This window comes from Embiotoca jacksoni, unplaced genomic scaffold, assembly GCF_022577435.1.
Source record: "Embiotoca jacksoni isolate LCO1_2020_lvr unplaced genomic scaffold, fEmbJac1.0.p SCAF_23, whole genome shotgun sequence".
NCBI classification, from domain to species: domain Eukaryota; kingdom Metazoa; phylum Chordata; class Actinopteri; family Embiotocidae; genus Embiotoca; species Embiotoca jacksoni.
Window position 1 is genome coordinate 4,337,680 of NW_027185374.1, and position 24,659 is coordinate 4,362,338.

At 41.2% G+C, this 24,659-nt stretch overlaps 1 protein-coding gene across 1 annotated transcript; it reads right to left on the reverse strand.

The window, feature by feature from the left end:
- Positions 1-530: 530 nt before the first annotated feature.
- ppp1r14c (protein phosphatase 1, regulatory (inhibitor) subunit 14C) lies at positions 531-24,525 on the reverse strand. The gene is made up of 4 exons (XM_069158347.1): positions 24,192-24,525; positions 6,037-6,120; positions 5,008-5,040; positions 531-3,061 (listed from the first exon to the last, which is right to left on the reverse strand). The coding sequence occupies exons 1-4, from the start codon at positions 24,423-24,425 to the stop codon at positions 2,987-2,989; spliced, it is 426 nt and encodes a 141-aa protein (XP_069014448.1). The 5' UTR covers positions 24,426-24,525; the 3' UTR covers positions 531-2,986.
- Between the last annotated feature and the right edge of the window lie 134 nt (positions 24,526-24,659).

Consider the following 24,659-nt stretch of genomic DNA (forward strand, 5'->3'; position numbering starts at 1 on the left):
CACATGACTTCCCTTTAGAAATACAAAATATTTCACATGCAGCAAGACTGACAGGATCCCTCACAGACCCAACCTCATATAGCTTGAATATAAGTTGAATTTATATTCTACTTTTACAGTGACTCCTTAAACAACAGTCTTAAATCTCTGTCTGAGATCAATGAACACTTCCTACCAAGCAACAATGTACAGTAGGCCGGTAGGCTAGTCCATATGGGGCTAGACACGCTGCAAAGAAAGGCTACTCATCCGCACGTTGAGCAATCATGTCATACCCTGATGAGCTCTTTACAGAATCAGACAGCGTGCAGGAGTGTCCTACTAAACTGCAGCCACACTACTGTATGTGGCACTGAGAAGGAGCATGTGTATGGGAACTCGGTCATTACAGGTGTGGCGTCTTCCCCAGCTCCGACTTCTGAGGTAAATGGAACACAAAACAATCCTCAAGAAAAAAAAAATCAATAAACATTTAAGTAAAGCATGCAGACACCATGGCTTATCCATGAAAAATTACACACGTAGCGATATCTCTTTAAACAGTATAGAGTCATTCTACATTTTTATTATCAGCAAAAACAAACCACACATCACATTACATTTTAAAAACGAGAACGCTTATTGTGGATGTACAGAAAAACAAAACTGCAGCTGAAAAAAAACAGAATATTTTAGTATTAATAATAATAATAATAATAATAAAGGTATAAAAAATGAAAGTGTTTTACTTTGTGAAATAAAAACCTTTAGGCCAAGAAAATGTCCCCCTCAACATGCTACTTTAAAAATACATGCAAACGTAAAGCTTTCTAGTATGGACATTTTCAAAATACTCTCCACATGAGATCCCATAAATTATAAAATATCAGCCTCTTGCGCCTGAACTGTTTCTTGACAGAAAATCCTATAGAGTACCTCGACATGGATCCTGGACACATCTCAGTTGCTCATAATGGCTTCCTTTTCGACTATTCCCTTCAATTCACTGAGCCGAAAACCACATGATCGTTTTCAACAAATTAACCAGTTCTAGCTTCCTCAGACAGAGGAAACAACTTTAGACTATATGCACTCCATCGATAAAGACAGATACATGTCTTGTTGACACATTTCTCGAGCATCAATCGACAGTGAAAACGCCTTTTATACAACCAAACTGTGGGAAGAACATCAAAAACAGCACCATTTAAAAAATGTCCTGGATTCTCTCCAACGTGACTGTCACGTTGTCTCAACAAAAACAAGTTCTACAAAGTCAGACATGGTAGCTGTGTCAAAAAGTATTTTTTTTTTTCTTGATTATAAGTTTATAATATACTCTTTATCTGTGTTTTGTCTCTTGTTAGCATGCAAGACGGGTGCTTCGCAAGTGTTATATTAAAATCAAACATTGCCCTGCTTTTGTCTTTGGCAGCTGAGGGTATATATCACTTTGAAGGTTTGGGTCGGCTCTGTTCTGGTCCGTTCTCGATTTACTGCTCGGAAAAAAAAAAAAACTGGGCCTAACCCAAAAACAGAGTCATGATTGTACCAGAGCTTACAGATTTTTTTAGTGTGTTGGTGCAGCGAAGGTTATTAACAACAATAAATAACTAAATCCACCCTTTTAAAACCTGGGATTCTGTAATTACATCTTATTTTTCTGCAACCTGGAAAGGTTTTAAACATCTTAAAATCCTGATCCTACTCAAAGATGTTACACAAACTTAACAAACACAATCTCTGTGGAAATGCTTTGTCACACTAATGCCTCCATGACATTCAACATTTAGGATGTAATACTCCCAGTTTTGGCACACCTTCCTTGACAGGACTTGACAGGTTGAGGTGTCAAAGTTTAAAGTTGTCCGCAAGTTCTGACTCAACCGTACTTGCCTTTAGGTTGTCAGTAGTTAAGGTTCAGTGCTGAGTAAAAAGTGAACTGATCCTGAATGTCCTTAAAGGCAACATCAACCACTATCAGAGAGACAAGTTAGCAGAGTTAAGGTGTACCAGGTGAGAAACAACTACAATGTTTGGGCTTTGTGCTTAAACCTAAATGACCAACTGATATGTATTCTGATGAGGGAGAGCAACAAGAACACCGTATAACATGATTAGTGAAAGGCTGCCAATCATACAGGTTTTTGTAGTCTCATACAGAGAACTGCAACACCCATCATGCCTTGCTGTGGTGAAAAGTAGACTAGAAGAGCGGGAAACGAGCACAAATCTTGACACTATTTTTGCCTAGTTTGCTGAAAAAGTCCCCACTTTTTCCAGAGTTTACACGTCACAAAAGGACAGAACTGATGTATGAGCGCTTTGTGCTGCTAAATAAACTTAAAACTACAGAGCACCCTTACATTTGCAAGCACTGATGGGGTAAGGATAAGGAGGTTGACAAAAAAAACAAAAAAAAACCAACTGTTGAAGACCACATTTCAATCACATGAACAATAAATGGCAACATACAGTACATTTTTTTTAAAAGACGAAACAGCAAAACACCTCAGTAAAAAATGACAGAATCATGAAGCACTGTGTTTACATAGTGCTACAGCTATTTTCACACCTACTGCAGCTTTGTTGTACCACCTGTATTAAGATCTGTTGCTGTGTTAGTCTGTATGGCTGTTTGGCTCACAGGGTAGGTTTAAAAACATGGCTCTGAAATGTGGAATTAGGTGGTATTCATGTTAAAGCACAGTTGCAGTTCTGGCACATTCCAGGGCTTGACATTTTATTGTGGCTATTCAAACATGTTGGCTCTGCTTTTCTTATGTACCGTTCAACAGTCAAATATTGTAATACACCTTATTATTCTATGTGATTGTGAAATGAATGGCTCGTGCTATATTTATGGATTTTATGGTGCATGTTTGCAGAATAGTTACAAACGTTTTGATAAATTATTATGTGTTATGACAGTCCATGTTGAGTGGGTTAAGTAGGTGGAGCTGAGATGACGTAGTTTATGGTGGATTGATGGTTGACGTTAAAGCCATTATAGGCCCTTCTTGGTTGGAGCGCTGAGTTTTCTCATTCCCCTTATCCTGCCCAGCAAATCACGGACAAAGTCCTGCGAGGAGAAGAGAGAAAAATAGTTAGGCGGTTGCACGCAGCATTCTCACACACAGCAAATCAGGCTGCAGAAAGTTATCAGATCAGATTATTAAATGCTTCCAGTAAAGTGGAGAACGGCAGTTTGAATCTCTCTTCAGTTTCTGTTGGATTTTGCAAACTAAAGCAGGCCTTGCATGCCTGATTGCTTGATTGGTATGTATTTGACAGAAGATAAGTCCTACATGAGCATGGAGAACATACAGTAATTGGCAAAAAAGTAATTTTTAAAGGAATAGTGGGTCTGTCCAAAGGTTGCAAAATCTGTCACTCCTAAAATAGAAAAGACATATGATGTAAAAACTCCACTGATTCCCTGAAAGGCAGGATTTGTTATCTTTGGGCTGAGACTGGCTGGCCATTTACGCCTGCTTTCTGTATTTATGCTAAGATAATCTTACAAATATTAGAACCATTTAATCTAATTCTCTGCAAAAAAAAAAAATCATAAAATGTCAAAGTGTTAAGTACAAAAATTAAGTACATTAAAACTCGTGGTAATTTGGCACTTAATACAGAATTGTATTAATTTCTAATGGCATGGCTAATTATAAGAGCACAGAAAAAAAAAAAGATGCTGAGCGAAGATGATTAAGAAATAAGGTAAGTGCTGAATGAAAATTAAAAATAGCAGATTTAGAAAAAAAACACTGATCAACGAATTCCATTGATGGCGGCATTGCTGTTTAAATCACAAGAGGGAGAAGGACAAAGAGATTTCTCATCTTGGGTTCAAGTAAGAGTTGCATGAAGGTCCATAATAGTGTGACTGGGGTGGAGAATATGCTGGAATATAAACCCCCTCATTATACCAGGGGTGACACTGCTCATGAGCTAATTACTGATCCTTCCTCCTCCTCTCTCCCTTTGTTCCTCTCCTCCTCATCCTCCTCTCTCCTGTGCCCATGTCTGTCTTTCTCCCGGTATCTGTCTTTTCTTATATCCCCCTACGTCTCTCTCGTCCCATCAGCTTCTCTTCCTGACTCTATGTCCTTCCTATCCTGTTTTTTTTTCCCAGTGTAACTTAACCGCGCTCTCATTCTTTCCTTCATCGTTCGCTTCCTCTGTCACATTCACCTTTTCTCTCCATTGCCTCTGTCTTTCACTGTTTACCCCCGGGTGATGACATCTCTGCGGGATTCTGTTCAAAATGGCATCTGTGCTACTCCATACTCAAAGGATTACAAATTGTCTGTGTCTCTCGCTTTCTCTCTCTCTCTCTCTGTGTGTGTGTGTGTGTGTGTGTGTGTGTGTGTGTGTGTGTGTGTGTGTGTGTGTGTGTGTGTGTGTGTGTGTGTGTGTGTGTGTGTGTGTGTGTGTGGAGGTGTAAGTGTGCGACATGCATCAGCGGCTGTCACCAGGCTGGACACTGCTGTGGATTTGGATACCAGTGACCTTGTAGTGGTTGTCACAGGCTGACCTCATGCCAAACACACGTACACCTACAGATGACAGATGGGGGAGTCCGAGCTGGGTGAGGTCACCGTATGTAGAGGTAATCTGATTGGTCTGTACCACCTTTAATCACCAAAATAGCTTAACCCCACCTCACCCAAACCCAGACGCTCAGCAACTCTAATAAAACACACACAATCAGGAACATGAACTCAAGTCCTGACAAGTAAACAATTAGTCTGTGTGTGTGTGTGTGTGTGTGTGTGTGTGTGTGTGTGTGTGTGCACTTATTTTTACAGCATCTGTTTGTGTGTGTACTATGTGGAGCTTCTGGTCCTTTCACCCCTCGTTGTATTCAGGTCAGTTTGACGGTGGAATAAGAGGATGACTTGTGTGCCTGCAAACCGAACTGTGCATGTGCGCATCAATGATGTCTATCTGCACAAACACTGCTGGGTCATTGAGTGTTTTATCGTGCGAGTTGATGACAGCCACAGCAAGTCAACTCACCTCTGTTGGTTTGTAGCAGTCTATTAATGATTCCTGTGTAAAGAGAAAGACAAACAAAGTTCGTTGTTAAGGGAATAGATATGTTCCAGCACATTCTTAACAAACCATGAATTTTAAATTTGTATGATTGTTTATATAAAAATGAAAAAAAATGTATGTCTGTTTTGGTAGTGGTGGCTGTAAAGCTTTTGTTTATCTGGACAACTACTGTATCTAGAAAACATACATAAAAGTCAATGGCAGAATATGCTGTGGCCATTTGCCCAATTCACCATTTTTACCAAATGATTGCTAAATATCAGGCATTGGCCTCAATCTGCTGGAATGTCTTTGAATGCACCAATCGTTAAAGATCACAGAGGGGCAAATCCCCCATACAGTGTGAAAGTTTGACATAGGACTGAGGCAAACAGTCACATGACAAGTTGGACTACAAAGCGAGATTCGTGCTGTCTCATCGAGAAAATATGTTGTTAAGCTCTTGAGGTGTGTTCAGACAGAACAAAAAGCAAACTTTAAGTTCAACACATTTACATTCAAAGTCAATAAAATGGTGAATGGTCTGCACTTGTATCGCGCTTTATCACCTTATCGGTCTCAAAGCGCTTAAAAAGATGTGAGTGGGCAGGATGAATGCTAATTTGTCGTTGGAGGTGATAATTGATGCTTTTTTGATTCACTTCATCATTTTACTTTTTTTAATAGAAGGAAATGGGGTTCCTGGTGAACTTTGAGATCTGTCAGAGGCTGAGCTCTTGCACAGACACACTCAAACTGTCTGCATGTTGTTAGCCAGTTGCAGCAACACGAGTGCTAAATTGGTATTAGCTGTTTGGGGCAAAAAAATTAAAAGAAAGTGGGTGCAAGCCTTGTGAGTATATGATCAATCATAAAAGCAGTCTTAGTAGCACAGGATATTAGAATTTTCAAAAACACACCTGATCTATGTCGACGGTATTACAATGCATTTTCTGAAGACTTGTAGGTTCAAATAGAGACACACACACACACACACAGTCACAGATATACCTGCAGTTTGCTGGCTCTCTCGTCATCATTGTTGACCTCCAGCAGGTCATCGATGTCTATCTCTACCTCGGGCATCTCCTCTTCCTGGAACACAAAGACACTCTCTGTTAGTGAGCAGCTGAAACAGCGGCAAGTCAAGAAGACAAGGACAGGCCAAGATGAGAAGAGGTACACAGGAAATTATAAAATGGAAACGTAAACAAGACTATTTGTATTGGAATGGTGTTCACCAAACACCATTATTAGTATTGTCCAATTACATGCAACCACTCGCTTTCTGCTCCGTCATGTCATCTTAGTTTGAATTCCGATTTGTATTTAAGACAATATTTCCGTGCATCTGCCCTCTGAGCTCCAAACAGCCTGAACATACATTTGCCTATTAGGAACGAGCATCATATGGAAATATCATTGTGCCGGGGCAGGGCCGTTTAGTGGCTCCGTGGTTAGAGGCTGCATTCAGCTCGGCACCACTTCAAGGGTCCTGTGTTTCATCGGTTCATTTAATTTCACCACAAGGCTTGTGCAGAGGAAACATGTAGGGAGGATCAACCCTTTTCCTCCCAGCTGCCGCATGATGTATCTTCTAAAATCTCCCTTCTGGGAATTAAAGCCAAAGTAACCATGTGCAAGTGCAACGTGGTGGCCTTTACCAACAGCCCAGCGAACTGCAGTGACGTAGACACTACTGCTGCTGTGCTACCACACCTTCCCTACAAAATATGTCCGTATTGGATTATCCCCATAGTTTAGGATAGTGTGCCCTTTATGTAGCGAGGTAGAGATTAAGGGTGTGGACAAACTGGGATGGAGCATAGCACCAAACTGCAGTCAGACTTTGCGTCACAGACCGGCAATTTGTGTTTTCCTTTTTATTAACCGTAACCATGATCATTCTCTAACATTAACCAACAACCTTGACACCGAATGTACTCCGGGGTTTTTGCAGAATAATCAGAAATCGATGATATGTTTGGCTGTTAGGCATCTTTATCTACTGCATCCCCAGTAATTTTCTGTAGACATCATCTTGCTTCAATAAGCAAACTTTTTATCATTTTTATTATCCAATGTAAAATGAACATCATATTCTCCATCTATTTCCAGCAAATAAAACGTTTTTTTTTATTTTACCAATTAGAATGGCAAAGAACCATGTAAACTGACAATAAATTAATCTTGGCTCTTTTTCTGTCAGTTTATTATAAAGGCCCTCTGAATGTTGTTCAAAGCAATGCACGGGTTTGTCCTAGGACATTTTTATGATGAACAGCGAAGCAAAAAACTGTTGCGTAAAAAAAGTAACGCAGAGGTAGGTCAGGTAGTTTAATCTTTAAGCTTCATGTTTTCAAACATGTGAGCTGTTCGCTAGCTTAAGAGCGTTATTTCAGCCCCAGTAGGGAAAATTAGGGAAGTGATGTCAGTTCTAGTGGATTGTCACCGTTAAACCCATGGTAATCAAAACTACTTCAACTCGGCTTTACATTTGTATATTCTGCATTCTTACATGCAACCAATGAAAAGACCTCTGTTTCCTATAAAACTGTAGTGTATCTCACTGGAAGGCTATAATGCTATGACCCTTACAAGTCTACACCAAAATAAAAGAAGTTCCACTCCAGAGGAGTCTCGGTAATGGTGAGCTATGATTTAACGCACATGCCTTAACATCTCCTTGCCTGGTGCTGACCAACATTCCTCAACCAGGCATTAAATAACCATAAAATTGTAGGATCATCTCTGGCCTCTCTTACACATGAAGCTAAAATAATAAAAGTGACTAATTCTCGGTTGTGTGTGTGTGTGTGTGTGTGTGTGTGTGTGTGTGTGTGTGTGTGTTTGAGCCTCTCTGAGGACTCGTGGACGGTTTAGCCGGGAGCGTGCGCTGGTACTCAGATGCAGGAACAGGGAGGATGGAAGGATGTTTTGATTTTTGCTCTCAGCATTAAAGCTCAGTCAGCGTGTTGAGTTTTGCGTGGGTGGGTTTATGTGCACAGAATGGAATTAGCTCAAAAATTCTACCTTTTGAAATGACAATACCAAATGTTGTACATGGATGGATTTCTAGAACTGCTGTTTCTGAACCATGAACTGTCAAGATGAATTTAAAACAACTGGAATTCATATGTTTCACTTGAGCAATACATGCAGAACTCTTGTTTAAATCCCAGCAACTCTCCTACAGGCTTGTACATCTGCATTTCCTCACACACACACCTGACACTCATACGCACATATGTACACACAAGGCTACCCCACCTTCATCCTAATTTCTGAGCCGTTAAGAGGCATTTACACAACCTGCATTTTAAGTATCTCAGTCTCTCTACAGATGAGCAACCCCTTCGACCTCCTCCTCTGAAGTCTCCCTGCGTCTTAGTGAGAGGGTCCCGCTCTGAAATGGCAAAGAAGAGCGTCGAAATGAGGGAATGTGGCAGAATATATCAAAGCCTGTCATCTATTAAGTGTATGAGCATGTGTGCCGTGGAGCCACAGAACTGAGGCTATATATGCAAATGACAAACATCAGAGGAGAAATGAGCTGTTACAAAGTGAGGAGAGGAGGGATACATGGATGTGGAGAAAGAGACAGAGAGGAAGAGCAACGAGGAGAGTTGTGTTAAAGAGAGGGGATGAAATCATGAATATAATGTCAGTATGGATGAGGAGGCTTACTGTATTTAAAAATTTTGCCAAATGTCTTTTATCCATAGAGGCCAAGTCTGTTCATTCTGCTGCTGACTGAATTTGAGGATGTTTTTTCAGGTGGAAATTTTCAAAAAGCCCAAGGATTAAGGGGATAAATTATGATTTTTTTTTTTTTTTTTTAAACTAGCTCTAAAAATTCTGTTAATTTTAGTTTTGAAACTAAAGAGAAACACAATGTTTTAGCTTTTATAGAATGAGTGTGACAATTCTCAATATGTCTAAAAAGGCAGAACAATTACAATTAAAACTGCAAGCAGTGATATGCGTGCCCTCGCACGCTGCACGTCGGGGATCCAGCGGGTCGGGGCAGCCGGCTCCCCGATGTGCAGCACGTGAGGGTCGGCATATTCCCGCTTGCAGTTTTAAAAAAAAATTCTCGATCTCGTTCCTTATTCTTCTTTAAAAGAAAAAAAACCTTATTTTGTCGGCTTTAACATCTTCAAAAACTCGTGAAAGTTGGTGCCTGACGCAAGTTTCATGAAATTTGGAGCATCGTTTGACCTTAAACATCAACTTCTTGTGTCACGGCGAAACATCAAACTTAGCCGCATCGCCCTGGCTATACTACATACTCTATACTCTATACTCTATACAAAAATTAATTTTGGGTCACTTTTTGGACGACATGCTATGATATGACTTTTTTTGAATATTTTGGACAACATTGACTTTTTTTTTTATCATATTTTGGACAACATACTTTGGATATTTTGGATGACTTTTTTTTTTATCACTTTTGGTATTTGGTATGACCTTTTTCTGAACTGACATCTGACCTCAAGTTACTTCTCACTGTGAGGCAACTGCTCTAAGTCTCTTTTGGACTTTTTTTTTTTTTTTGAGTTTTTTATTGCTATTGACCTTTGGTTTGGTATTAGTATTACTGCATGTACAAAACCGAACGTGTGCAGTTTACCCTGAGAGGGATTCGCCTTAGGAGGTCTCGCCCTCCATGAACCATATGGCTTACCCTTAGAGTGTAATGTGCATACACTACACATTACAGGAATATATTTAATATCACTACCTTGAAAACATGTATATCTACTATCCAAAGAATGTCTGCGGCAATTTTGGTCGCATTTGAATGAATATTTGTGGACGGAGGAGTTATAGGTCGCAGTGAGCCAAAGATTTGTCACAATGCAGACCATCACCTGGGAAGATTGGTGGCGCAGTGGTTAGCAGTGTTGCCTCTCAGTATCAAGGTTGGGGGTTCAATTTCTCCCTTTGTTATGACTTAAAAAAAAAAAATCATATTATAGCATGTTATCCAAATTATGATACAGCAAAAACTGACCTAAAAGTCATTTTTGGGTCACTTTTTGGACGACATGCTATAGCATGACTTTTGGGTCACTTTTTGGCTGCCATGCCACGGGCACACCCATCGATGAAAACAAATTCTTATGATAGCTTTGAATCCCAAACATGTTAAGAGTGCACAGACTAAATTTCAAGTCGGCCCGACAAAATCTGAAGGAGGAGTTTGTTAAAGTACAACGTGCGAATCGCCAAAAATCACGACTAAATTCAAAATGGCAGACTTCCTGTTGAGTTGACGTAATGGTGCGTTGGAACTTTTTTGTACGTCTAGGTGTGATACACATGTCCACTGAATTTCGTGCACGTAGGTAATTACAATCTCTTGTAAGGCAAAGGCTAAACAAATCCCCCACCCCTTTAAATGATCAGGCAACATTAACTAATATAGTTTCCTGAAGGTTTACAGATGGGATTGAACAAGTTTCATTCCTTTAGGATAGATGAAACCCATTAAAAATTCAAACCAGAATTTCAACAACGAATCTCCAAACATGGCTGCTCCCTCCTGAAATGTCAAACTGTTGACACCTGACAGCAGCTACTTGCAAATTCTGAAGTGAGCTGAGTGCAGAGATTGTGACCTTGACCAAGACTGCCATAAACAAGAGGTGACTCTATCTATCTATCTATCTATCTATCTATCTATCTATCTATCTATCTATCTATCTATCTATCTATCTATCTATCTATCTATCTATCTATCTATCTATCTATCTATCTATCTACCCATATACCACTCACTTTCACTGCTTTGATTATGTGTGTGTGTGTGTGTATGTGGTGTGTGTTTCCCTGACCGTCCCACTTGTCAGCAGGCGGTCCGTCACCCTCTGTCACAGTGATTGGTGATGACTCCAAACATGGGCTGCGCGTGGAGCATGACTGCAGGCAATCGCCAACAACGTGCAAGTCCTCACTGACATACACACACATACAAGTATTTGCAGCCATCAATCTTCTGCAGAGAAACGCTCACCACAGGGGCTTTGAGTCCGTGTCGAGCTTCTGCGAAAGGACCCAAGTGCGTTAGATGTACTGTACGCAATGACAAGAATGGAAAGACGCACGCTAATGCAAATAAACACTGAAGATGTTGTTGTCCTGCTGGTGACTGAGAGCCTAAAATAGCTGAGGTCACACCCACTACTCACAGGAAAATAATCTATCAGTGACTGGCAGTCAAGGGCAACAAAATGACAGCACACAATGCCAGAAGAAAGACGGGGAGAGGCAGCTATGCACAAAAATATAAAAGAAAGTGTAATAAAATGTGCAGGTTTGTAGTTATTTGAGAGGTAAAGAAGCAGCATCAGTTGCAGATGGCAATTTGTTGTGTTTGCATATGCAGAAGACAGATATAAAGATGAAGAGGGGAGAAGAGAGTTAGTGTGTATCTTATGTGAAAAGGATAGTGTGTGCAAAAGAGATAACAAGGAGCGAAGTGTTTGTTGTTATGAAAGCAACTTTGTAAAGAGCCAGCAAGCAAAAGAGAGGCAGATCAGAAAAACCGAAACTGGCAGCCTGCGTGCTTCCTGTGTGTGTGTGTGTGTGTGTGTGTGTGTGTGTGTGTGTGTGTGTGTGTGTGTGTGTGTGTGTGTGTGCGTGCGTGCGTGTGTGTCAGACTTGTATTCACCGACAGCTAAGCAGCCGACAGCGTTTTCAGTCTGGTTCATCTGTGATGAGGTGAATCAAAGCTACAGTAAGCGGCCCGACCCTGTGACTCAACACAAACTCTATTCAGACTCTAGTCTAACACTCCCCATGAACAAAGCGTCAAATTCCCCGTGACAGAGAATCACTTCACTCGGCCAAGTGATTCACGATCGTTCCTATTCATAGCTTTCTTCTATAAACTAGAACTACCAGTTGTATTGAAAAGCGACTAACACTTCCTGAAGAGATAATTGATGAAAGGCATGGCTAAAATAATCCCACAGTAGAATGATGTTTCACCCCAGGAATAATCTGTTTGAGAGGAGACACATGACGAAGTGTTAGCAAGCCAGCTGTGTCAGTAGAAACGGCACATAACACGCCTGTCCCTGAAAACTGGTACAGCTCTGCAACAAAGGAAAAACCGGGGTAATTAATGTAACCTGGTGCAATTCAATATTCTTTCACCTCAGTTTAGCTTTGACAGGGCATGTGATTCAAATCAAAGTAAATAGGTTAAAATGTAAAAAAATAAATAAAAAAAATAAAAAAGATTATGAGAAAGACAAGCTGAAGATTTTTAGCAAGCCAACCTTTGTCTAAAAAACAATATACTGCTCATGAATGAATCTGTTAATCTGATTTTTTTTTTTAAACATTCCCTGCATTGCAAGCATATCAGTTTTACCTCTTTACTTTTCTGTGCTTCTTTGGCGAATGAAAGACTTCCACCAATTTTGTTCATAATGTGGAACAGTAGCTAAGGATGAGGGCTGGAACCGTTCAATGCTAGTGCAGTATAATCAATTCCTAATTAGACATATTGTAACATAACGCAGTATAGTCAAACAAGCTTGAAGATGAGCTCAGGGGAGTAAGATTGTCTACCCGATTGTCTAACCTTGCAGGTTTGGAACTTTTTGCAATTTATATGCAAGGTCAGATTTAAAGACTGTCGTTATGAAGAAATTACACCACTTATCATTTTTGCACTATTTCATTACTGCAGCCGTCAGGCATCTGCAGAGAGGGATTATGTCTGCAGGATTATTGCATCTGTCAGGTACAGATTCTTAATATGGAGGGTTAGCAGTTGACACCACTGTCTATCAGTTGTCATTTTTCTCTGGTCATTGACAGAGTACGCGCTTTCAGTGTATGTGTGTGTGTTTAAGGGAGAGAGACTCTGTTCTAGTGGTGCAGAGAGCCCAGGGACATTCAGTCTCCACCTGCAGGTCTACTGAAACTTGAGTGTCTTGGTAATACACGCTGACATTGACAGATCACCCTCATAAGTTAGATAATATTGAGCACACACACACAGTCGCTTTCAAAGAGGAGTTATCCGGTAAATAAGATAATAACGCCCGCTCTTCTTTGATCACAGCCCTGTGCACATGTGATGAAGTACACAGAGAGAAAAGAAAGAAGCAGAGACACAGATAATAAGGAGAATGTTAATAGTATGGAGATGCTACAATGTTAAGATGGCATTTTAAAAAAGGAAATGTTATTAAAGAGTAGAGCACAACAGAAAAAAAGAATACACCGCAAAGGAATAGATAATGAAATAAAGGACATATGTTAAATAAGGAATCAGGCAGAGATGAGAAAAGAATGAATTAAGAGAGTAATACATGAGATCAGTAAATAGAATACATAAGAGGAAAAAGTAAGATACATGGAGATGGGGAGCGCACAGATAAGTGGGTCACTGTGGTGATGATGATGATGATGATGATGCAGAAAAGGAGGATTGTGCAACACCCTAAAAGCCCACAGCTCCACTTTCTTCCTCTCTCTACACGCTGTCGTGCTGTGTCACATCAAAGTGAGGAGGAGCTCAAGGTGGGATGATTTCATCTTCTAAGACCGAGTGAAACGATGGGTAGAGGAAGTGAAACTCTAGCGCGACAAAGAATGCACGGTGAGGATGGGTAAAGGAAAGAAAAGCCAGGAGGACCAAGGTGAGGAAGAGGACAAAGGAGAGGACTAAATATATATATAAAACAGAGGCAGAGACCTGTCCAGGGTTCCCATGAAGGTTACCATGTCTTCCAAAGTGTGAGAAAACAACAACAACAAAAAAAATACTTGGAACAGTAACAAATGAAGGCCTGTCTCCCCTCCATCCCTCCCCCTCCCTTCCAGCACCTCCCTATTTTTCCCTCCAGCGATGCAATTTGCTGAAACCATACAGCATGGATGATGTGACTTCACTGGGTAAAGTTAGCTGCTGCTGCAGCAAAAGCTCTTTCCCACGCTGATTCAGCTGTACTCTAGAGGACACCATATATCAGAGAGGAAAAGTGGTTGAAAAAAAGAGGCTTGCAGGGAGGAATTAATCCTCAAAGGAAATTTTCAGTTAAAAATAACAACGATTATGCATTCTGAATTTTTTTGGATGCTCATTGTGATGTAAATGTTTTAATCATTCAGCCCTGATTGCGGTAGTTGCTTCTCCACAATAATGTTGTAGAAGTCCTGATGTTATTTTCTTCCCAGGCCTCCAAGTTCGTCAAACCATATTCTTGTTGTGCTCTGCTTCAGGTCTCCTCTGATTTTTTTTTTTTTGTGCCTCAAGTGTACCTCCAAACTATTCACATATCAGTCTCCCAGTACATGAAAAGTTTTGCAGTTTGGCCCATCATTGTCACTGCAGCTGGATGATGTCATAGTTTCAGGCAGCTGCACACTTTGCTCCTAGGGTACCTTTTTTTGGGGGAAAGCCACAAAACCAGACATAAGCCAGAGTCAGTCCAACCAAATGGCATACTTTGGATTTAAAGTGTCAAATTTTACATATTGTACAGGCCGTATCATTCTTTTATTTACTTTTTGGTTGGCTATGCTCTTAAATACACCACTGGAGTTATATTCAGGTAACTTCTACTTTTCCTACACCAGTGCATTTGCCATGTTTATGTTGTTTCATTCCTTCTTCTAAAAAAACAGCAATTGACGTTCGCAAAAGGTTTATAGTGGTGATGTATCTGCTAGTGTGTGCTACTGAAAAGGAGACAATTATTGACTCATGTCACTATAAATTCTCCAGCGGACACTTGTAGGAGAGAAACTATCAGCAGCCAAACATGGCCAATCCCAGTTCTTGCCTTATTAATTAAGCCTATCACCACCAGATAAATCTCTTTTTTATTTAACAGACTTTCTACATTTGGTGTCTGGTGGGACATTCCCACGCTGGCTGGGTTAATGCAAACTGGACATGCTCTGTGGGCAGAGGATGTGCACCAGAGACTCACACCAGCCGAGCTGGCTAACTTCCAGTTTTGTTCGATGCTAACTTGAATTGGGGAAAAAATATATAGTTATGTGGCTCTTTCAGACTTTCCAAATGTTGTCAAACCAAATACAACAAATTCTGATAGGTAAATGAGTCATTTTGCAGCAGTTGTGACACTCAAAACAATTTATTCACGGTTTTAGTTACAATAGCTGTGATGGAGTAGGCTACAATGGAGCCTATGTAACAGCGGAGCCCAAACATAAGCATATGTTGACAAGGTTTTTGTAATTACTCTCACTGACAGAAGAGGGAGACACAAGTTCTGCATTGCAGGTTTAGCATACTATACGTATATCCCCTTTTAGAGATGTAGCCCCAGGGGGGCATTCAGCTGAAAACTGCAACAGAGTCCATAGATCATTTCCACAAGAGCTAAAAAGATCAGCATCATATGCAAACAGCAGAAAGTTCACCATGCTTTCATCCCTAAACTGAAGATTCTCATTAATATACATTTCAAATCTCCTGTTAGTGTATTGTCAAGAGTCTAGCGGTCCTCTACCTTGAACAAATTGCTTCTTAGAGCTTGCATCAGCATTTCCAACAGCTCAGACAGCTGCTGACATACATATGCTTTATTTGTTGTAACCTTGTTGCTATAAATAATCAAAATACCTCAAATAATCTCATCCCACTTTCATTAAAATCCTGATTCAAAGCCCAGAATAAGTACAGTATTACTGCGGATTGTCAACCATGAAAATGCCAGTATCTGTTTTCTGACTTTATTACAGTGTTCTGATTCGGGAGCACAGGATTTATTTGACTGTATTTACCAGGCAGACTGTTCCTCCCTGAGGCTAATGTATTGACAGCTGTGGCCCATTTGGACCTTTGCCCTCAGTGCAAAGCAACGCTTCCAGCCAAACTAGATTTAAAACATCAATAGCAGTGGGGTCAGAAGCAATCACCCAGACAGTTGATTAGCCAGTCAGCAAGTATAATAACAAGCTCGTCAGGTTGTGTTTAGATTTATGTATTCAGAGGCAATTAGAAAAGCTTTTATTAAGAAGACATAGGCTACATTATAAGCAGTGACAAAAGAAGGCCGACCAAGAAGAGGCTGATTTATTTGATATATTAAAGTGTTTGTTCACTGATTGCAGCCAAATGTGCCAAATGTCATCCGGTGCAACGCAAAAGTGGACATGCAAGTGACACACCCATATATGAACACACCCCTCTGACTTTGACAGTCAAAAGAAGAATCTTCCTTCCCTCCGTCTTCCCCTCATCTCCTTCCCTCTCAGTCTTCCTCTCGCAGACGTGTGAATGATGACAGTGTTTTGCATCTTTTCGCAGCACCAAACATAGAGAGTGAGTCAGTGTTTGAACACAGCCAGTTTATAAATTGTTTCGGCCTGCTGACAATGAAACCAGTGATTAACTGGATCTTCTTGGGATGGGAGGAGATGTCATAGGAAGACAACAAAGTTAGTGTGTGAGTGTGGAAAGTCAACATCTCTTCCTTTTACGGTCTCAGCGGCTTTCCATTTCAGGAACGCTGGTTGCACACTTTTTCTATCAATCTTTAATACATTTTTTTTACTAACACTCCACATTAAACAAGTCGTGCCTGGGTTAGAACATTATTAAAATGGAAAGCATGTAACTTGTACACTATTTTAATATAAATATTTGTTCTTGTACCATAGTGATTTGGGACTTCAGGACTGTACTTGCAAGGGTTATAATTCAGGTCAATAACCTGCAGGCATTTTGTTCTTTCCAGATCTCCTTATTTTTCAACATATCCATCTTTATTTTATCTCCCATGTAGCAAAAAGGACATGTCCTTCCATGTTTAGTCAAAAAATATCTAAAGATACTATTACAGTATCACAGTGAAGCCCCTAAACGCAATCTACAGGTTCCATATAGAGGGACACCACAATGGACAGGAAAGATAGGGAACAGGAAAGAATTTAAACACAGAGGCGAACAGCAAGAACCAAAACTGTGATGAAAACCAGTTTTAAATCTTTTAATTTCAATATTTTATCATCACAACTGTCCAAGGTGTACCCTACCTTCACTGAAAGCCAACCAGGAAAGGCTCCAGCCTTTTTCGGTTTGATTACTTGTCAGTACAGCTGGGTCTCGATACCGACAGCTTGACTTCGAAACCTGTTCCTAAATGATTTTTCAACACCAATTTTATATAATCTTTTTTTTAACAAAACAAAAATCATATTTCATGCCAAAATGTACACATTTTTTGGTTTCATGCAATTTAGAGGGGGGGAGCGTAACCCACGTTATTTTCTGCAGTTATAATTTACATTCTCCAAAACACCTCGCAGGCAAGCTATTTGTACATACTACAATTTCATGATGTTACCTAAACATCTCGCATGCGGGCTATTGGCACATGATATCCTCCGCAAGCACAAGCAAGTCAGACAGGTGCGTGTTCAAATAGTAGTTTGAAAAGGGTAAAATAAGGCGCTCTAATGTACAGTAAGATTTACCAAAGTTGGTTGGATGACCTAAGGAATGCCTACGTGAAGCGTTGTTTTGACTCAAGAGACAAACCAAAAGTTAGGCATTTTAAAATGAAAACGTGGTGGTGTGGATGAAGCCTAGGTATAAATTTGGAACCGCATGAAAAGGCATTTTTTTGATCGATAGTGTTGGTCAGCGACAGAAAAGTATCCAAGTTCATTACACTGCACTATTTGTCAGTCAAATGTTGATTGGATTTGGATCAATATTTTCTCCAGCTGTGGGGGCCTCTGGCATCATTCTTAGTAAGGTTATTACATTATCAGTGTAGCAGTTGAACCTTTTTGTACATTTGTAAAGCATATGTGCCGAGTGTCAACTGCAGGCTAATTTGCATCTATGTGAAAGCCACAGGGTTGCCAGTACAGAAAAGATGGTCGAGGAAAATCGCAGTGAGGAGGAGGCGGAGGAATATGAAAAGCTGGTAGGTGGATGTCCCAATAAATCAGAAGCTGAGACATGAGAGGAGGATACGTGTAGAGAATGACAGCAGGATGGAAAATGTAGAGATGGCAACAAAAAAAAGAAAAGAAAAAAAAAAGAGCAGTAAAAACCCTGTAACCTTTGTCACCAGCTTTGCTTTTTAAAAATAGACATTTGACACGTTTTTACTGCCAGTGGAATTCGAACTGTTTCAACAGCTGGTGGATATCTGCTTGCTAAGAAGCCTTCTTGTCAACACCTCTGATTTGTTTAGCAGCACATGCATGTCTCTGCAGGTGCTACATGAAATGTGTCAACACAGGCTCAGACACAGACACAAAGCAAGCGTCTATTTCTGTCTGCAATTTAAATGGCAGATTAATGAATGTCTGCCTTTCCAGGCACAGATAACAAACACAACAATGACCTTCCTCGCCAGATCCATAAACACATCAGGGTCACTCGTTACACAAACATTTGTCTGCGGCTGTAATAATTGAATTGATGATGTGGATCCATGTTTTTTATGTGTGTTTAATTTCCTCATTTATCACCACACTTTCTCTCTTCTTTGTTCACCTTTACAGTCTTTTTGGTATTTTTTTTTTTTTGCACAATTTCAACCTTCAGCAGATATTACAAAATATTACAGTGGTGAGAAATAGACCCAAGAGTTGTAATAAAGAGCAATCATTCTCAAAATAATGAGGTGATCAAGCTTACTCCCTGTCATCAGTCAAAGTAAGACGTGTTCAATTGATCACTGAGGGGATCACCAGTGATGGATGCACATTTAAACAAGCTAACAAAAGAGGAAAATAATAGACCCACAGTATAACAGTGATTCTTAAAATAAAGCCCGCTTGCACCTGTTTATCTGTATACATGCAGTATATCCAGTAACTATTACGGTAACATAATGCTTCTATCTTTGCGTGTCAATATGTGTGTTTACCGCCAGTATGCTCCTGCTAAACCTATTGAACGTTGCTAATGACTTGGCTTGAATTGCACGCTTTGCTCCTCCTCTGCTACCATATGAGGCTCACATGATACTTCCCAGAAAAACACGAACAGCAAACGAGGGGGAATTTGTTATTGACAAGGTCACAGTCGAAAAAGAGGGAGGAGGGGATAACGATGCAGAAAGGGAGGGATACAAATGTTCATTCTTATATACCCAAAAGTCAGTAAACCCAGATTCCTTTGTCCACTACACACACACTCAGCCCCTCCTACACAAAACTGTGGAAATAATCCAGGCCCTCCTTTTTGTGTTGATCATTATTCGAGGAGAAAAGAAGAAGAAGCAGCAGACAGAAGCATTAGCATTATTCACAAGAAGATGTTCCATCTCCGAGTTCCCTTTGCTCCATTTGGTCCAAATATGTACACTGACCTGTGAGTGTAGCCTTTATCTGCCAAAGAGCAGTAGGGATATCATCAACCCCCCCCCCCCCCCCCCCCCACACACACACACACACACACACACACACACACACAAAAAGAGCCTGTACAGCCTCATGCACACTCACAGACGTAAACACACACCAGGCCTGAGGGCAAAGTGCTGTGTTCTGCCGGCAGTGTCTGTGCTTGTGCACATGAATAAGCTTCATTGAGTGGGGCTCTGTTTGAGCTTAGCCACAGAAAAGTGGGGCATTATAGCATCTCTCTCGCTCTCTCCTTATTCTGCAGAGGGCACCCCAACAACACACACACACACACACACACACACACACACACAGTAAAACGGAGTATGCAAGCCTTCCACAGATTTACCAGTCTATCAATCGCTCTCTGTGTGTTAACACACACCACCAAGTCTTCTCCTCAACAACCTTCATTGATTGCTATGAGGTGCTCTCAGACACAGACTCATCACACTGCTGACACATTCTGCCTTTTAATCACCTCGACTTAAGCTCAGCATTAATCTGCACTCTGATACAGTCTACCTCAGTCTCTCACATTAGTGGTTTTCACTTACACAAACACTTACACAATTATTTTTTTTTAACTATATTGGATCAAAAACATGGCCAGTAATGGCAAATAATGTGTGTGAAGGACCTGCAGCAACTTCTGTGTAACATAAGTAATTCTACTTGGCAGAAAACAACAAGGAGAGAATTATATACTGTAGTCAAGGCTTCCAGTTTATTAAGAGCTGTAGTGGGAGCACTTTAGGGCCTTGGCTTCCTCTCCCCTTCTCTCCCTCTCTCCAAGTTACCCTTCCTCCCTGCTTTTTTTCTTCTCTCTTCTCTGTCCTTTGAACAGCAAAATTAACAGAAGCAGTATATCCCAGGAGAGCAGAGGGGAATCCATCTCTGACAGAACTCACCTTCTGTTATCCTATAGTCCAGAGAGCAGGAGAGAAGAGGAGGGAAGGAGAGACACAGAGGCTCAAGGCAAATGAGTAGCTATAGGTCGGACAAAGCCATTTTATTAAAAGAATGAAAAAGACGTAAAAAAGATCTTTAATAAAAACAAAAGAAAATGGGTGATTAGTTGAAGCTATATTCTAATGCCTTTATTGCTCCAAGGTTAAAGGAATATATATATATATATATATATATATATATATTTTTTTTTTAAAGTTACTACTTTACTTTTATGCAATCGTTGTCATCATGGTAACAGTAAATACAGCTTTAAAAAAGACTGTCAAGACATGTGGCAGAAAACAGGAAGCAACCACCAGTTTCGTGCACCCAAGTGCATTGTTGAATCGAACCATCCACCTGATCTGCCTCCTCCTAACGAGGAAAAACTCACATTATACAGACATCATCCCACTTCTCTTTGCTCACAATCGCGTGGCCACCATGACAAAGGATGGTAAATTACTTTCCATTTGCATTGTTTCCGTGGTACCAGCACGTAGTTTTAACACATCACGTGCTTGAGGTCGCTTAATTTCAAAACGTAAGCAGACGAGAGTCTCGGATGTAGCATCAATCTTCCCATCAAAAAGCATATTTTCAAAAATATGCTTGTTTCCCAAAATTAAACAGATCCTGTCATCTGCATAAAGACATTCATCAATTTAAGTTTTCATGTCGTACATGTGCTCGCATTTGTGTGAATAGACAAATTTGCTTTAAATTTATGATCTTCAAAGTACATTTTCTGATGAAGTAAACCAGTTTTTGCAGCACTTGGTCTCCTATGAACTTCTTCCATTACTGTGTGCAAATTTCTTTCCTGTTCCAGTTTTTATAAACAAAGACCCTCAGTAAAATTCTCACCTTTTTCAATAGAAAAACAAAATCCAGTTTTGTCTGAGTTAACCCTTTCTTCACTCCATTCCTCTTCAGCATCAGCACACAACCACCCCCTTACACAAGCACTCACACACATGCCTCTGTGATGCTCTCCACTCCAGTATCAGGTTTTCTTATGAAACTGATACAGAGGCTGACCTTTGAGCCAGAGCAGCATGGTCAAATCAGCAGACTCTCCCTCTCTGTATCACATACACACAAAAACTACATATCTGTGTCTATCTTGGGTATCGTTGTGTCACATACACACAAAAACTACATATCTGTGTCTATCTTGGGTATCCGTATGGAGGTATTAACAGGCATGAAGGGGGTATGACTTCTTGTTTACAGTCATGTGAGCAAACATGGTCATTAAAGCAATAAATTCCACCTGCTCAAACACTGCCATCTATTCCGAACAGGCAGATGCACGGATGAAAGAAAGCTTTCAACACACCAAAGTGACAATGTGTCAAAAATAACGATATACTGGTTTCATTACCTGCTGTCCCCTGAAATCCTGCCAGCCTCCATGTCTTTGTATCACCAGTCAATAACACTGTGCTCATTCCAGCATCCAGCATGATATCAGACTGGTAACAACGCCGGAGAGCCAGGGGATTATCATGTATTATTATCCCATTTGCTGTGTGAAAGACATGATATGATAGGTGTCATGCCGCTGGGAGTATCTATACTGAAATCTGGACCGCAGAGACTTGTGCAAAAGGGACATTTGCAAGACAAGAGTGTTTTACTCACCATTTATGCTACAAATTAAGTAGTTCCGTCTATTTCGAAGAGAGCTTGCATCTTCCTTTGTAGAAATTTCTATTATTTGCACATAAAGCCATTTGCATGAAACAAGTGAAAAGCCCAAATTCACAGAGCAGCTTCCAGTGGAAAAGTCAAATATTTGCATGTACTATTTGAGAGCAGCGCTGGACGGTGCACTCATCGAACATCAGATGTTTCATTCCCGCCGTGTAGGGAACCATCATACGACTAGTAGATCAAGCGCACCTGCTGACGACAAACCGACGTGTAGCCAAGAGCTCAGCTGCCTTTGAAATGTAAACCAGTCCACTCTCAGATAGGCTATACGGCTCTTTTCAACTTGAGTGAGAACCACAGCAGGCCGACAAAGAGAGGAGGAAGCTTGCAAATAAGACTGCATCCACAAAAACCAAAAAATCACCAGCGTGCCTTAGACGGCTCCAAAAAGATTCATTTTTGGTACATTTTTAGCAGTTACAAGCCATGTGGAGCTGCAGGGAATCGTAATGACTCCACACATGCAGATAGTCGAGAGGAAATATTTGCATAGCAATGCTCTGTCAGAAGAAGGACAAACTACTGAAATAGGCAGTAGTGCTTTGATGGTGACGTCAGTGTCCTGCTGTGATTTGTGCAGGTGTTTTCCTTCTGCACATGCACAATCCACTCAGTCTGATAGTCAGATTTATTGCATAAATGAATATCATGTATACCAATAAGTGCATACACACACCATCGTTCATATTTAAACACCCCCTCCCTCATTCATGTGTGCACCATGAATGCACACTCCCGCTGCCTGTGTCACCTCTTATTGGCGGAGTCTGAGGTGACATATACTGTGCGGCTGTGGTGTGTATTGCACTGCATGTGTGCATATGTGTGTGTGTTTGTGCAGACCAAGAGTGAGGAAAAGGGGTCAGACTCAGAGGAGGTGATTGGCTGGTGAGGAGAGTCACAGCATCAGCACATCCTTAACCCACTGCCCTTCTTTCCTCTCCTCCATCCACCTTCCCCCTACTTGGCTCTGTATGGCAGCATACTGTATGTGGCGCCGGGCGCGCGCGCGCGCGCGCACGCACGCACACACACACACACGCACACACACATTCACTTACACACCACCTATAGAATCGTTCTCTTTCTCAATCCGTGTCTCCCTCTCTCTCTCTCTCTCCACATTCACCCGCACAACCCCATGGCGCCCCCTCCCTCTTTAAATGTTAAAGAATGCGACTTGTGGACGTGAGAGCGCAAAATAATTGTGCCGTCAATACCGTCTGGCGACAGATCCCCCCTCGAAAGGTGAAGCGGGTTTAAAAGGTCAGAAATCTGCCTCAGAAACGTCACAGGAATTAATTCCAGCGCATGCTGTGACAGAGAAAATTGACAGAATATCACGAACAATTGAGGTTTTGCTCTCGAGGAAGGTGAGGTATTTGGAGATGAATGTCAGATACAGGTAATGAATCCATAAACTCAAAGCAGAATGCAATTTCTCGATCGAAACCAACTGAATCAGACCACGAGCATCATCGTCGTTGTGAGCTCGGAAAACGACCAAGGTGGCCGGTGCGTAAAAAGCGCAACCGTGCGGTTTCTCTCGCACTCCCCGTCTCCCCCTCGGCCTCGTGGAACCAGCCAACCCCCTTTTCCCTCAACGACAGAAAGAAGTAGCTACAAAAGGACATAATACATCGTGACAAAGCCCAGTAGTTCATCAAACAGACACATTGTTAAACCACAAGGCTTTATGTCGCTTTGAACCTCCTATTTCCACCTAAACTCAAGTCTGCAGGTACCAATGTTGCAGAGGACAAAGAGACACCAATGAAATACAGACACAAGCGTTTTGGTGTTAGATTTTAGGGTCCACAGTGAATACAGATGTATTTTTATCCTGATGCTTTTGCAATCAGTGGGTCATGGCAGACTGAGCTGAGCTGCATTTCTGCCTGATCCAAATAGGTCTGCCAAACAGAGGAGGAATCACCCATTGTATTTGATTCAGGGAGTCGAAACGTGATGAGGTTTTGTCTGAGCCATAAACCTGCAAAACTGTCAAAGCAGGTGTCCAGGGTCGATGTTTTCCTTCCACTGTGTCTCTTTGTCCACCTGTCTCCATATGGTTTTCAGGGGTGACCACAAAACCGTGTGTGACTTTGGAGTTTTTTTGCTCGACTCACCTCACAGTCATACAACTCGCTGAGCTGCTCGATGATCCACTCCTCCAGGACGAGTCTTTTCCGCAGCTCTTTCCTGTCGTACTTCACCGTCACTTTTCCCTGCTTCTTCTGGACCGGGTCGTCCCCGGTGATTGGGCCGGACCCCACGCAGCCCACTCCGGGCGCAGATTGGAAAAAGACACGGCTGCCGGCGGTGGGCAGAGGGGCACTTGTCTCGGTGCTGGCGGCCGACATAGCGCGATATGAGGGCTTCTTATTAAATAAATGTGTTAATGAAGGGGGGCTGCGGTGCTGAGTGGGACTTCGTGCTGCACAGCAGACAGGAGAATGGTGAGGAGCTTTTAAACAGCTGCTATTTAAAGCGCAGCGCCGGAGACAGCCGAGGAGGCGGAGCGAGCGCTGCAAGAAATGAGGATCGTAAGGGCTCGTTTCATGTTAAAATTAAATGAATTTTCCCTTAATAAAAGG

Bases quoted from the DNA above. Each gene is read 5' to 3' on its own strand.
- ppp1r14c (XM_069158347.1), bottom strand. From the start codon at position 24,425: ATGTCGGCCGCCAGCACCGAGACAAGTGCCCCTCTGCCCACCGCCGGC. The intron at 6,121-24,191 runs GTGAGTCGAGCA...TTTGTGTTCCAG, and splicing joins GCGAGTTGTATGACTGTGAG to GAAGAGGAGATGCCCGAGGT. The intron at 5,041-6,036 runs GTATATCTGTGA...CTCTTTACACAG, and splicing joins AGAGAGCCAGCAAACTGCAG to GAATCATTAATAGACTGCTA.